The sequence below is a fragment of the Papio anubis genome, chromosome 7 (genome assembly GCF_008728515.1).
Source record: "Papio anubis isolate 15944 chromosome 7, Panubis1.0, whole genome shotgun sequence".
Classification (NCBI taxonomy): domain Eukaryota; kingdom Metazoa; phylum Chordata; class Mammalia; order Primates; family Cercopithecidae; genus Papio; species Papio anubis.
In genome coordinates this window covers 88,701,947-88,718,044 of record NC_044982.1, presented here as the reverse complement: position 1 = coordinate 88,718,044, position 16,098 = coordinate 88,701,947, and the positions used below count along the sequence as shown (strand labels likewise).

The following is a 16,098-nucleotide window of genomic DNA, read 5'->3' as shown; positions in this document are numbered from 1 at the left end:
GAGGATGCCTAACATGGACAGTGCACATGAAAGCAATCTGAAAGTCTGTGGCTACAGACATAGTGGTCAGCAGTGTGGACACTGAGACCTTACTTCCTGGTTCAAATCCTGATTCCATCACTTATAAACTCTGGGACCATGGCAAGTTGCTTAAGTTCCCTGTGCCTCAGCTTCCCTACCTATAGAATGGAGAGAATGACAGGAATTACCCCATGGTATAGTTGGGATGAATTAATAGACATAAAGCCTTGAGAATAAGCTCGTAGATCTACCACTGCTCAACAGGGTATACATGTTTTAAGTTTTGTCTTACTGCCTGTGAACCCACAGCGTGCATTGCTCAGATCCTGGTCTCTTTTGCCCCGCATGTTGACCCCATGTCACATAATCAAGAACATGAGGGTCTAAAGTGAGATCAGAGATCACTTCAAACCTCTTCAAACTCCAAAAATCTCCACTTCAACCCCTAAGCCAGAAGGCAGCATCTTTGTGCAAACTCGCCAATGTGAGAAAATCAACATTTCCCATTGCTTGTGAAGAACTCCAACGTTAAGAACGCTCTTCAACTAAGTTGCAACCTCTTTCCCTGTAACTTGGAGCACACCAGTTCAGCTCTGCCATCCGGGGCTGCGCAGAGACCCCTCATGCCCTGGCATCCTCCAAAGTATCCCCTGCACACCTCATCCACATAAAGACACTCAGTTCTTCCAGCTGTTTCCTTCATCATCCCCTTCCCTTGCATATGAGTGTGCTTCTGGCTCCTGAAGTCCTTCTTAAAACAGACTTCCCATGCTGAACACAAGCCTCTTGGTGCCACTTAACCCCTGAAGGGCATGGCAGGACTAACACTGCCTTCTTCATTTCCGAAGATGAGGCTGGTGTTAATAAAGCACAAGAACACACTGGTTTTGTGAGTGTGCAGCTAACAATTACTCCACACCTACGGGACGGTCAATTCGTTTCATCTCTTATGCCAGCCCTAATCTACTGGCAGTGGCTGCCTAGAGTTAGGAAGGCCTGTGAGTTGCAATTCAGTGGAGAAGGGAAGGTCCTGGGATCAATGAGTAATGTCAATGAAGTATGAGAAGGAAGTAGGGACAGATATGCTTGCTGGCAGTGATACTGTCATTAAGCTGCATTTCTCCCTCCATCTTGTACATTAGTTGATCTGAGACTCAACTGATATTAAATGCCATCTGGAAAGCTGTAAGGCATATGGCGAGTACATGGACTTCAACACTGACAAAGGGCCTGAAGCCTGGCTCTGCCATTTACCAGTGGAGTGTCCTGGGCCTCTTCTTACTCTCTATAAAATGCAAATACTACTACTATTATAGGATGGGGCAAAAATGAAATGCAATCATTCATTGCTGCATTTGGCCACTTTTCAAGGTGACCAACAACTTCATGGACTCTGAATTGCTGCATACCCTTTTCCCTCCCATCTTGGTGCCATCCCAATGTCTGATGAGCATACTACCTATCTCCACAGCCAGGTCATGACTAAAGCAGTCACATAAGCAGTGATTCCAGCACCCTCAGGCAGGCAGGAAGCAACTTTCACAGGCAAACTTCCCTCTACTAATATGCATGCATTAAGTAAGGTTATCCATCTGTTACAAACTCCTTTAACTGCAGCAGTATCCAGCTCACAGTTTTCCATATTTCCCCCATCAGGAGGGCTGAGAGTTTTGCAGAAACCTGAGCAAAATTTTCCATCCTCTATCTTTGCACAATCCTTGGATGACTTCTAGGATTGTCTCTTTTATTTCTGAGAGCTCACAAATTATGTTTGATGAGCCATTCGGGAATGTTTCCTATAAGCAATATTAATATCATAAGTTGAAATGTATGCCATTTGTCTCATTTCCCTTTTGCAAGATGGCATTTGCCTATCTCTGGCATTCCTTCCCTTTCTTCATTGCTCTTTTCCGCAATTATCAATGTGGTCTGGCACTCCCATTTGCAAATAAGTTCTTTTAATCTGGACCAAGAGAGCCAGACTCATGTGAAGCAACTATTGACCTCTCATCACCTCCTCCATCACCCAGGACCTCAGCCCCCACTGGTACAAGGTGCACTGCACATCCCTGGTGTGTGAGGTGAGACTTGCTGGGTCATTGAGATGGTGATGAGCATGCCCATGACAAAGTCAGAGCAGGCACTATCTGTCAGCGTGCCCATTGTGTTCAAAAGGGGGCATCTTTACAACCCTTTGCAAATCCCTAAGGTTGAAAGCATGATTGCCTTAGGGTACTCTTTGACTTTCTTTCCCTTTGGTAACCAGCCCTCTTGGCTTTCCTTCCTGAGCCACCTTTTACAAGGAAATGAGTTTTACAGTCACTTTGTAGGAGTTGCTATAAACACAAGGACCACTGAAGACTAAGGCCAGGCAGGTACCAGGCTCAACCCGTAAGAGGTGAACCAGCTTCTCTGGACACATGATTCATGTTGAAGCAAGAAGTGATCTGGTTCCTGGACTTTAGGGTTCATGCTAAACCCCCAGATTCCAGAAGTTTCCAACCAGCATTTGAAGGCTGCTCTGGTCTTCTAGGCCATGGGTAATAATATAACAAATGTGGAAAGAGAAAATGACGCTTTTCATACCTGACCCAAGACACCCCAACAGGCTGACCTGCCAACTCCGTATTTCACCAAAAGGGCAGCCACGGGACCAGCTCTTCACACACAGTCCCTGGAAGTGAGGGTGGGAAGAAGATACCCTCTAGGACCCTCACAGTCGCTCACACCTCGGCCTCTGCCCCCAAACTGAAAATAAAAACTGAAAGGGAGACCAAAAAAGGGCAAGAGAGCAAAGTCAGCATTTCACAGACAGGGACCTGTAGTCTGCCTTTTTGGCAAGTCAAAGGGCACCAATAACCAGGCGGGGTGGTGTGAGCCTGTAGTCCAAGCAACTTAGGAGGCTAAGGTGGGAGGAGCACTTGAGCCCAGGAGTATCAGGCGGCAGTGAGTTGCAATCACACCACTGCACTCCAGTCTAGGTGACAGAGCGAGGCCCTCTTTTTTGTGTGTTTGAGGTGGAGTTTCACTCTTGTTGCCCAAGCTGGAATGCAATGGCATGATCTCGGCTCGCTGCAACCTCCCCCTCCCGGGTTTAAGCGATTCTCCTACCTCAGTCTCCCGACTAGCTGGGTTACAGGCATGCACCACCATGCCCAGCTAATTTTGTATTTTTTAGTAGAGACTGGGTTTCTCCATGTTGGTCAGGCTGGTCTCAAACTCCTGACCTCAGGTGATCTGCCCACTTCAGCCTCCCAAAATGCTAGGATTACAGGCATGAGCTATCACTCCCCACCATGAGGCCTTGTCTCTTAAAAAAAACGAGAACATACACACAAAACCGGCTGCTTCGGGAATTTTTAGGGAGTGTCTAACATTCTTCTTCAGTGTTTCCAATAGTTTTGCGGCTTCCTTCCATCTTCTATGTGGAAAACCCCCATTTCACGGGAAACCCCAAATCAAGTTGACCAGCATGTTTCAATACAAGTTTGTAAACATCCAAGAGTTTGATATGCTCAAGTTTAGCCAAAAATGTACCAGGTTTTATAAAGTGCCAAGTCAAATGTTTGGACTAGAGTGAGGTCTCTTTGACAGGTAGGATCAGTGGTGGCTGTACAAGGCATACCTGCTAAGAAACCTGGTCTCCAGGTGGTAGAGGAGGCTGAATGTAAACCTAGCGTCAAATTGCAAAGACAGTCGACAACCCCTGGGAGCCTTCTAGCATTGCACAGCCAGCAAATAAAGCATGGCCAAAGAGCAGGGACCAGAAAAGAGATTCCAAAGCCAGGGTATGAAAGCTATCCCGAAAACACCCCTGCAGAACCAAGATGGAAAAAAAGTAGTTTGCTTTAACCCACCAAGTTATATACACCTGCAGCTGCAATGCTGAGCATTGGACTGAGGAATGAGGTAAACCAAAAGGTCCACCCCTTGGATGCCTTAGCTATTTGTCTCAAACTATCATGTTGTACACGAAACCCCTGGCAGGCCTGAGCCCTGCATTTCCAACCAGCAGGCTCCCAGGTGATGCAGCTGCTGCTGGTCCGAGACTACACTGTAAAGTGCAAGGCCCGAGATGAAGTCCTAGGGTGCTTCTCCGCTGTTGTGCAGCACCAAATGTGGGGCTTCTTCACTCTGCCAGATTCTGAACTGGGCATGGGATGTAGGAGTTCTAGATGAAAACTGTTAAATCAGAAAGGATGGCTCAACTGGGGGACGGTAACATGGAGGGGGACTTTGCGAGCTTGTTCTGCTGAGTAATCCACGTGTGGACCAAGTAGCTGGCAGGAAGTTGACTGCCTTTTTCTTTATAACTCTCTTCCTGCTGTTGGGAGTAGTTTCTGACATCCCTGGGTGATCACAGAGCATGTGTCACAAAGCTGCACAGGCCCTTTATTAATTCAGATGCTCCCCCAATGCAGAGCCACCAACACAGCCAACTACAGGCTCACTAGGTGTCATTTACCAAAGCAGCACATGCTCCTGTATGGAAGGAATAACAGGAGCATGTGCTCCTGTTGAAGGCTCCCCTGACCAGAAACCAACCCATGCACACCTTTGGGTCGTCAGCAGGCATCTTGTCACTTGTCTTCAGTGTCTGAAGCTGCCTCATGGTAGGCGTCCTTCTGGATCTCCTATGGCCGTGGTAGGGGGATACTATGATCAAGTTTGACTTCTAAAAACTACCACTGTGTGGATGCCCTGTCTTTCTCTTTAGCAATCCACCTGGATGCAATCTGGGAAAGCCATGGCCAAGGTGCAGGCACAAGTTCTGGCCCCGACATGATACACCACAGCATCACAGGGCCCAGCTTCTCCCAGTGGTTGCCTGCCTCACTTCCCTACATCAGCATCAGCAGGGGCCTTGAAAACCCTAAGACTCTTCCCCACCTCAGTTCAACACTGACCAACCTGCCTTCCTTTCATTCTCTCTTGGCTGCTGATACCAATCACAAGTGAGAAGCATGAGTCACTGAGGTTTACTTAGCACAGGTCCTCTCAACACTGTAGAAGTGAGGCTCTGCTTAACAAGAGGATGCCCTACTCATGCTTCCAGCGACTTGCTAAGAAAATGATAACCTCCCTCATTCTATATTCATCTACTGCTGTATATTTTTTTCCAAGAAAGGCCATTCCCAGATCCTCATGCCGGCCCCTGGAAACTATTGTCTGTGCTCTGCTCTGATGTCAGGAACAAAGTGCATGATTCCATGGCTCTCTCAGATCCCCTGAGCCCTTCTGCTGGCCCTCTCTGTCTGCCACTGCCATTTGGCAAAACCACCACCTTTGCGCAAAGTGAGAGCAAGCCATCTGTGACCTCAAACAGATGGAGATGAGAAGGGCCCTTTCCCAGAATGTGCCATTGACTGGGCTGAATCCCCAAAGGCATACAGGTTTCTTCCAGAGGCCACAGGTTGGGCCTGTCCACTACAGGAGAGGTCAGTTCCAGAATGAGAAGAGAATGGTTGACCGGAGCAAGGGCACAGGGACGGCACGGGGAACCCCAGGAGGGGCAGGTCTGGAGAAGTCAGGTATTTGGTTTCAAGTTGTCCACTGGCAGTGGGCAGTAGGTGCACAAGGGTTCCAGGCAGGAAACCAAACACCTGGAAGAATGGGGACACTCCTTCTACAGAGAAAGCTGCATCAGATCACACCCCTGCCACCTGAGTACTAAGGCAACCCTAGCTGTGTAAGCCAAAGGTGTCTTTCCAAGTAAAGGTTAAGTGAGTCCAGTTACCAAGACAGCCACCTGAACAGGGCTCAGCACTGGCCCTGGTTCTGTTCACGTGTGGAAAGGGCACTGTGCCTTGGCCTGAGCTTCAGGTCCGAGACTCCACTCAGCCACATAGCACCGTGGGAAGGGAGGTGGCTCACCATCTGCAAAATGACGACTCTGGACATCCCTTCCAGCTCCAAGAACCACTCAGCTGAGGCTGCCAGAAGCTCTGGCACAAGAAAACTACATCGCAGCTAACTGCTGGAAGAGTCTAGAAGTTCTGAGGGGATTTCAGAATCTGGTTCTTTAGCCAAACTCAACTTTCCTCCTGCCTCCTCAAACACTATCTTGGATGTCATTATTTTAGGCAAGGGAATCTACCTGATAATTAAATGCAAAGGATTCCTGGGGCAGAGACAAACACCAGCACAGCGTGTGTAACCTGCCTTATTACAGTAACACAACTCTGGGGGCAGAGGAAGTCTCTCCACGGCTGGACTTCCTATCATGATGCTGACATCCAGCCAACAGCTGTTGGGACATGCTGCTCAAAATACAGGTGGGACTGCATGTGCCTGCTTGCTGACAGGCTTTTAAGGCCTGTCTGTTTGAGTTTCCCTCCCTCCCAGCCAGGCATCAGGCCTGGCCTGGTGGGATTTGGGAAGGCTGTGGCTGAGGTCCTCTTTGGAACAGAGGCTCTGGGTTTTCCAGACAACTGGAAGAAATGTCGTCGCCTCGCATGCGACTCCACATCAATGATGAAACTCCAAAGGAAAGCAATGCAGTTTCTCCACAACCTGTGAATGCAGGACCATGAGGAATTACTGCTGATGGCAGTAGAGCCATTCAGACAGAGCCCACAGTCACAAATGCTCCTTGCTGCTCTAGTCGCTGCAGCAGCACCTCCCATCCACGATTCTCTGCTGGGGAGAGGCCAGAAGGAAATTCTGCTTTTATTTGTGTGGGAGAAAGGGAGCGGGGAGGAAGCGAGAAATCAGGCAAAGCTGAGTGGGGCAGAGCAACAGCTGTCCCATGGGTCCTCCACAGTCACAAGCTCATTCTATCACGGCCAAGGCACCAGGAGGTTCATGGCTTGTCAAAGTGAAGAACCCTACAAATCTCACCAGCAAAACACCCTGATATGACTTACGCATTGCAAGCCTGTATCAAAGTATCTCATGTAACCTATAAATATACATACCTTCTATATACCCATAAAAATAAAAAATCAGTAAAATATAAATACACAAATAAAAGGAAATAAGACCTGCATATTTTGAACAGCTCTGGAATTTGGGTAAGACTGCCATGCCCAGTGGATGCTCACACGCTGACTTTGATGCAGGGGCCAAGTGCAGAGGAAACTGTATTCAGGAATCACTCCAAGCTCCCCAGAGGGAAACCTGAGAGCCCTTAAATGCTGCAAGCGCCACCAATTACCCTTCAGCAGAGAAGGGAAGACTGCCTGAGGCTGTGAGAGCTAAGTGGGAACTGGGGATGAGGCCCAGGCAGGAACCTGCTGGGAAACCTGTCTAGAGCCTGTCCAAGGCTCCAGCCCTTCCTGGGGGAAGGCACCCCCTTTTCTGTTCCTCCAGGAAGGCCAATCCCTATGTGAACACAACCACAACTGCCCTAATTCCAACTAGAACAAAAGCATGCTCCCTCTCCCTCCAGGATTTCCAAACAGTTATGACAGTCTCAGAAACCCTCTCTCTGCATACCTTCCTTTCAACGCTGGCCCATCTGATGTCTGTGCTGGGTGCAGCACTGTGCTGGGTGCTGCACCTACTGGGTGCAGCAATAAGGCCAAACATTTGAGGCAGGAGCAGCCACCACCCATGGCCATCTGCTGGTGGGCTACCTGCCTGCCTAGATCTGTCCTGTGTCCATTCTGTGTCCCCACAGCACTGTGCCGGCTGGCTCCTTCTTAATACAAATCACAGACAAGCATTTCCATGCTTCACACATCTGGATAATGGCTTGCTTTCCTTCCTGTTCTGGGACTGAGACAATTTCTTTTCATTTGAACCATGTCAACTCCAGTTATGAGAGCATTTCCCTCGCATGGCTCTCTCCCCGCCTTCCCTCCTCCCCATCACGGCCCAGACACGCGTCCACCCACTGCCCACGGACCACACTTCTCAGGGATCAGATTCCTTCACATTCTGAGCTGCAGGCCAGGCAAGCACGTCCTTAGCCAATGTGGCATCCTTCCCGACGTCCACTGTCCCAAACTCACCTTGGCACAGCATCACATCTGGCTGGAAGCATCCAAAGTAATGAAAATTAGAGGAGACCGAGCTTCACCTGTACCTGGTGGCATCCCCACCTGCCCTCTGTCCTTGCAGGGCCCACCTATCCCTCTACCTGCTTTCCTGCCTCATCCGGGTCCAGGCTTCTGCCCGGCCCATTCTTCCAGGGGCTTCACCACAGGTCACTTTACGCTTTGTGCCATGCCCTCCTTGAGGTCTCCCGGGAGCTGATGGAGTAGAGACAGGACTAAGCCTGTCTATGGTAGCAACATTCAGAATGGCCGGGTTCCGAGTGCTCACTCGGAAGTGGCGAGGCGCATGGAACTCAGGGTGACCGAGAGAGAGAGGTGAAGCGGGCAGGTTATTTTTAGCATGGCCGGGCTCAGCACTGAAGGATACCCCGTGTTGGCTCCCCAGCACTGGGGCCTTGGAGGCATCGGGTAAAGAGACGGTGGCAGGAACGCGGGCGAGGCCAGAAAGAGTAACAACGAGACCCCTCCGATGTTGCGTCTTCCGCGGTTCTCCACCTGGGATGTGAGGAATCTCCTGGAGAGCCTTCCTGAGCTTCCCCCACAAGAGCGAGCGCATCAATCAATGGTGGGTGAGGCTGGGCCACTGCATTTCTAGACACCCAGTGCTCCTCCTGTGCATCACTGCCAGGCATCATCTACGCCAAGTTCCCAGCTTTTGTCAAGACAGTGTTTTCCAGAGGCCACAGGCTTGGCCTCTCCACTACAGGAGAGGAATGGAAAGAGAATGGTTTTTTGACCGAAGCAAGGGCACAGGGATGCCAGGGGAAACCCAAGGAGGGGCAGTTCTGGAGAAGCTCTTCCCCAAGGAGAGGCTGCAGGAGGCTGAGCACATGCGTGGCGCTGGTGCCACTTGGGCTGGAGACCTTCCACGGTTTGGGCTGGCTCCCAAGGTCAGGCATTTATTGAACCCTGATCTGGCTCAGGCTTATCTAACAGACACTCCTCAATTCAACAAAGGCAGAGGTTTATTTTCCACAATGAGAAAGCTTTTTATTTTTCTATATAAAGATATATCCTTTTTGTTTTTCTGAGCGGGTGGTGGATGGTGCACAAAGCAGACTCCCTCCCTTCTATTGTCACCCGACCTAGAAGGTCCTGTCTCTAGACATCTCCCAGGAGCTTGCTGCCTTACCTGATTGAGATGCAGGCAGGCACAGGGTCCTGGGCTTACCTAGGCCCAGAACGACCAGTGGACACTTGGTTCTGTGCCCGCCTGCCTGCAGCTGCACTAGGACCAGCTCCTCCTGCCAGGCACCTCCCCTGGACCTAGCTGCAGCATACCAGACCCACTTCCCTCCAAACACAAGGCACTCTCAGCAGCCTTCATAGAGCTATGCACTTTCTTTTATACTGGAGCTTCCAAATCACAGCCAACAATAGATGCTACAATTCCAACAGCTGCATTACACCCAGTCACTTTAAAGTCACACTAAAGTTACTGCCAACTCCCTCCTTGATCTGGGTTTTATTTTTGCTTTTTCTCATGGGCAGTCAGCACAGAGTTGAGCTTCTACCCGTCATCAGGGGTCAGTCCTTCCCATGATCAACCAGAGTTAAGCCTGAAAAGCAGGGGCCTGAGAGAAACAAATGCTTACTTCTGGCTTTTCCTCTTTCTCTTTAAAACCAAACTGTGATTGGCATATTGGATGCTGACATCCAGGACAAGGCACCCTGTCCTGGTTTCTTGAAGGAGAAAACCTGGGGCGTGTCATCCCAGCTGGGCTGTTTCTCTCAAGGAACTGCCCCCTTTCCATGGATCCTGTCTTAACAAGGATCAGCCGGTAAAAGATGCCTGTTGTAGCCATCTTCCCATGTGCAGGGGCTGCTGTTTTCTAATGATCACCGCGGGATGGAGAAAGGCAAAAGGAGACCCCGGCTAAATACACTCACTTTAAGGTGCATTTCTCAAGCTACCGCTATGGAAAGGGACACAGCTGTCTTCCTCACACTTAACACGGCCAAGATTTCTAATTACTAGCTGAACCCAAAGGTAGCACACAGCTGCCCATCAGAACAGCCTTTCATGGGCAAGAAGGCAACCGAGGGCATGCGTTTGCATTTAGGAACCTCCAGGCTGTTGTCAGCATGACTGCTGCTCAGCTTGGACTCTGCCTCCAGGCAGCAGCAAGGGGGGCCCTTCCACAGCTTCTCACACAGCACCTGCACCAGGACTTGCCATCCCCCAGCTCCTGTCCACAGCAGAGCTGGGGAGTCTTCTGCAGCCCGCTCCTTTGTCAGGGCAGAGAATCAGAAAGCTGTTACTCTAATGAATCCACAGCTTCAGCTCAGCGGTTACAAGGAAGTTAATGATGATATATGGGAGGCAGGATCCTTGAGAAGGCCCCAGGCAGGGAGCTTTTAAAGTCTCAGATTCATTTATGTATTAATATGTAAATGGAGCCTGTTCCATGCTTCTGGAAAACCACAAAACTACTGACCATTTTCATTGGCATCACTTTCATTCTAATAGTCTCAGACTTATGTTAATTAAATAACTGGCCCATTGTTTGGTCTCAAAAAAAAAAAGAAGCTGTCAATCTCATCTACGGTACTCAAGTGTCCTAGGGAACCTCTCTCCATGATATGGTCATTGTCCTTGGTCAGCCAGCAGCAGCTATACACATGGACATTTACTTCCCTTAAACTGAGAGTACCTTGGTTTTTGACTCTACAAGTTCTCTTCTTTATTATTTATTTCATGTAATTTATATCCTTATTTTAATGGGCCTATTGCAGTATGTATAATCATATAAGTGATCCCAAATCATATTAAGTAGTAACTACAAATTTTAAAGAAGCAATACTAGTTTCCTAACCTGTAAAGTAAAAGCTACATAATACCTACCTCATAGGACTGACTCAATGGCATGATAAACACACAGCATCTCACACAGTACCCTGCACATAGTAGGTGTTCAATACATGAGAGATCTGATCCGAGTTAAACATCACTAGTATGTTATTAATTCATGGCCAAAGTAGCATTATTGATATTACCATGGCAAGAACTTTAAATTTAATTATAATTTAGGACCTATTTGATTGCAAATTGGATTAGAGCCAGTTTATTGTACCAAATAAATTATGTTTGAACTATTTAAAATAAAACCATGCATACAAAGAGACGCTAGAAAGAGAAGAGGGAGGAAAATATAATTCCAGGATATAGAGAGTTAATTGCTGAAAATGAGCCCTAAATCTAGCTTTGTGTTTTCTGACAGCCAACGCAGAAACAAAATCATGTTAATCTGTGCAACTCATTGTTTGATAAGTGGAACATGTAGCTCATACAGAAGTGGAATTTTTTTCCTGACAATCAGATTTTAGGGTAGCTGCTCACACCAATCGCCCTACGAAGCACGTTAGGTGACAAACAGAAGAGCCGCACCTTTGCGTGCTATGTGCAAAGGCACACACGCAGACACCTTCCCCCCAGAAATGTTTCACTTTACCACATTCCATGGTAAGGGACCAGTGGGTGAGCCACCTGGAGACTTTTTTCACATAAGCTAAGGAGTATGGAGTTTAATGGATCCACTGTATTCCAAAATATAGAACAGTTTTCAGGTTTTGCATCTGTGAAACAGCCTGGCCGGTGACTTCACTGAGCGTGCAGGCTGGTCTTGGCCTTTTCCAGCAGCCCATATAGCCTGGAACCACAGCCCAGTAACCAGAGGGGCCTGCGGATGGGGAGGACATGGCTTCACCCTCGGGGATCTGCTTCCTAACACTTGTGACTAATCAAAGTTGACAGACTTCCCTGGGAAACCTGTAATTACCCGAAGAGGGGGAGGGCCAAATGCTAGCAAGATTTATTGGCTTTGATTAACAATAAGGTGTTTGTTTTTGTCGCTAATTAGAGTTGAATAGCAAGCTATAAAGAGTCCTACAAGAAATTCTAAACGGTCTATAGCTAAAGGGTACTAAAGTGTGTTTGAATCTAACCATTCATCTTTGCAGACCTCCGGTGCAGGGAGGCCAGTGTTTGAAAATGGCCCTCTGTATTGTTAATGTCTGATGAGAAAAGACCTCCATGCAGCATGTGTGCGCCCACACATATGTGCAAATGGCACTTAGCATGTGCCATGCTGCTGGATGCTGGCGTGGGACATTGCAGTTCATGTAACTATAGCTCAACTCACCTTATTTAAATTGACTATTCAAAGGCCCATAACAGCTCGGGTGTTGGTAAGTACTCTGACATCCCTGCATCCTCATAATGATTAGGTAATTGATTCTTAGGTACTATGGCATGCTGGTTGGGTCAGTCCCTTGATGGTGGGAAGATGTTTGCCAAACTCATTCTGATTTATGGCTTTTTTCCCCAGCAGATCACTCTTGGATACAGGATTTTAAGAACTCAGATACAAATAATTAATTGCAAATTAATGCAGTTGAACTTCATTTAAAATGCAGTTGACTAATACAAATGCAGTTGAACTTCATTTAAAAAACAGTATGGGCAAAGAATTGTCAACAGTATTTTTAAAAATAGTGTCAAGATGAGACAACTGTGTACTCAGAGACAACTTGTCATCTTGCTTCACCAGGTCCTGGGTCAATAACATGGGATTTCCTCCCTACCCCAGGAAATGCGCATAACATTATTTCCACTCTCTGTACCTACTCACATCATGACACACAATAGGTAGGGAAAGGCCAACTACCAAACCCTCTACAGGAATGGAAACAATTAAGATGGCACTAGATAAACCAAAACAACAACAAAAACATGCAGCCAAAAAAATGGATGAGTCCCTGTCCTTTGCAGGGACATGGATGAAGCTGGAAACAATCATTCTCAGCAAACTAACACAGGAACAGAAAACCAAACACTGCATGTTCTCACTCATAAGTGGGGGTTGAACACTGAGAACACATGGACACAGGGAGGGGAACATCAGACACTGGGGCCTGTTGTGGGGGTGGGGGACTAGGGGAGGGATAGCATTAGGAGAAATACCTAATGTAGGTGATGGGTTGATGGGTGCAGAAAACCACCATGGCACGTGTATACCTATGTAACAAACCTGCACGTTCTGCACATGTATCCCAGAACTTAAAATATAATTTAAAAAGAAAAAAAAAAAACAGCAAAAACAAAACAAAACAAAAAGGTCATAAAATCAATTCAGTGGATGTGGACCAGCATTTTAAAAAGTGAACAGAATATAAACTCACTAAAAGTCATCACTCATAAACAAACAAACAAAAAGTAAAGCCATAGATATGGCAAATGCTTGAGAAAAACAATTGCTTTTATATTCCTTCTTATACATTGACTTTACTCTCATAAAAACTAGAGTTAACAGTTGAGACCCCAGGCATCTAACTGTGTAGGTCATTAGGAAACCTTTACAATAAGTTTCCCCCAAGAACTAGATTTCCATTTAATTATGTTCTATTCAATCCAATATAAACCTTTCCACTGTTCTGCATGCTCTGGCCTCCTCAATTTAATTTTCTTTTAAGTTCTTAAGCAGTCATACCACAATCTTTCCTTCAGAGAAACATAAAACAGACATCTACTCTAGGAAAAAGAATAACCCTCAGGTCACAGTTTTAGCATTATCTGGCTTTCTGCCACTTGAGGCTTCCTGCAGGTGATCACAACCTGGGGCCAGCCACTCAACAACCCCTCCAGGAGGTTGCCTCAGACTCCCCCTAAGGCAAGCTCTAAGGTTCTATGGTTACTTCATCCTAAAGAGAAGAATCGCTGCATGCAAAGACTCTCATCCACAGCTGTTAATTCTTCAAAACTAAGACACTAAATTCTACGTTCAGAAAGTTGGACTTTAGAATTGGCAGAAAAGGAAATGGAAAGTCAATAGTATAAAGATCCATCCCATTATGTGAATAATAGACTTGGAGTGAATCAAAGATCATGCTCATCCCGGAAAGAAGTACAACTAAATAAGGACATCCTGAGAAGAACCTCTTCTCTCTACTCTGTTGGCTTTAAGAATAGATGTGCACATGAAATTAACATTTCAACTCTCCAAGCCAATCAGTGCAGTAATCTTGTGGGGTCCCTGAGGGTTGGGACCCTGGTGTACTGACCTGGGTCCTTTATTGCAGAAGCAGCAAAGGCATAGAGCAGCACTGTTTTAGAACTTACAGAATTCAAGTGAAAAATCTGTATTCAAAAAAGGATTGAAAGAAAACAGGACGACACAGAGTCTGATACTTACTTGTGGCCCAGCTCATGGGCGATGGTAAAGGCCAAATTGAGACCATTGTCTTCGGCAAGCACACACTTCCTCTTAGCACTGCACACACCTCCTAAGTAAGCAATTCCTGCAGCAGAGACACAAAACACATCCTCTTCAGAACGCGGGAGGCCCTGGTCTCGCCAGGCAAGTCCGCACGGTCAACAGCACGCACGGTCAACGTCACACACAATCGAGGCAGGCACACTGGGACAATGCTGACTATGAGTCTCAGCCCATATGGGAAGGGTTTGTGTATGATGCTTTTGTGTTCACCTAACAAAAACAATAACCACCGCAAGCATCCATCAGGCATCTAATACGCGTCAGGGGGTGTGCTGAGTCATGTACTCATAGCACCTAACTTAATCCTCATGACCCGGGATGAGGGAAACTGAGGTTTGGAAAGGAAAGGTAACTCTCCCAAGGTCACCTGGATGGGCACCCAGTGCTGGGATCCTACACCAGATCTGTCTAACTTCAGTGCCCAGGGCTGGGACCAAGTGAGGCCAGCCAGGCAAGGCACCCAGGGTACAAGGTTTAAGAGGCCCTGGCTCTCAGGCAATGCCCCTGCACCCACACACCCTGAGAGGGAGGAAGCGCCTCCTCACACTGCACATCCCGGGCGTGAGCCGGGTTCTGTGCTGGGTCTCATGGACAGCAAGCCCCGGAAGGCTGTGCAGAATGTTCTGAAAATGCTTCAGGAGCCCTTGAGAGAGGAAGACCCAGAGAAAGTGGAGACAGCGCTGGGAGAGCCAGGACCTTGAAGTCCTCAGTGAGGACTAGCCCGTGAGCCAAATGTGTGTCTCCACACACATGTGCTTGCCCCTAAGGACTTCACTCTAAGACAGGAAACCCGAACCATACACACCAGGAGAAATGCAATGCAGGGCAGTGGAGGCTGCGTCCCAAGGTTGGGCGGTGTTGGTGGGACAGCAGGCCAGCCACTGCAGGAGGGGCAGGCGTTTTCCAGGGGAGGAAGGCGGCTCTGGCAAAGGGACGTGTGGGATGACACAGGGCCCTTGGATGCCAGCCCCTCTGGGGAATGCTGGGAGGGTGGCCACAGCAGGGGTGGGGAGGGCAAGCCCATGCTGGCCACACTTCTGGGGACTGACCCTCCAGGGCTCCCCACCACAGCACTCCCTGCACCCAGGAAAGACATGTCTCACCCCGCAGGGACTGCAGGGCTTCTCAACAGGGCCTGCTAGGAAACCTGACATCTGCCCTCCCACGGGCGTTTAACCCCGAGGACAGTTCCTCGATATGCCCCTGTGTGATACACAAGCGGATGGTGGAATGGGGTGGCTGTAGGAGCTCAGTACTCCCCTGGCTGTGCCGTCACATTGGGCGTGGGTGGGCAGCGGCTCTGCTGGCATAGCACCATGGAGTGGATGGAGGCTAAACACAGCTGGACTCTGCCCATCAGCCCCATGCCCTGGATGGGCTGTGACTACCCAAGGAAGGAGCACCTGCTCTCCACCATGGGCTGTCCCTCTGTCGAGCTGCACACTGCTCCATTCCAAGGGCTCCTTCCATGAACTTGCCTGAGATGTCTCAGGAGGGAAGGAGTTGGCAGAGGGCAGGGGAGAATGGGACAGGGGAACCATTTCATTAAAAACGACCCCTCCTCCCTGCTCCCAAAGAGCTAAACCAGCATCCTCTTCGCTGATGTCCAAATCCAACTGCTGCGGAGCTCAGCCACACACAGGGTGGTCCATCTGATGTGGTGTGGCTCTGTGTTCCCACCCAAATCTCATCTCGATTTGTAATCCCCATGTGCCAGGGAGGGACCTGCTGGGAAGTGATTGGATCATGGGAACAGTTTCCCCCATGCTGTTCTTGGGATAGTGAGTTAGTTCTCATGAGAG

The 16,098-nt window shown here is 48.4% G+C and overlaps 1 protein-coding gene across 6 annotated transcripts in view; it reads right to left on the bottom strand.

Moving 5' to 3' along the window:
* Positions 1 to 16,098, bottom strand: part of ADAMTS17 (ADAM metallopeptidase with thrombospondin type 1 motif 17) — a 366,725-nt gene that overhangs the window by 206,791 nt on the left and 143,836 nt on the right. For all 6 annotated transcript variants that reach the window (XM_021940906.2, XM_021940905.2, XM_021940907.2 and 3 more), the window contains one exon: positions 14,213 to 14,318. In XM_021940906.2, the coding sequence (XP_021796598.2) occupies positions 14,213 to 14,318 (106 nt within the window). The remainder of the gene's footprint in view (positions 1 to 14,212; positions 14,319 to 16,098) is intronic.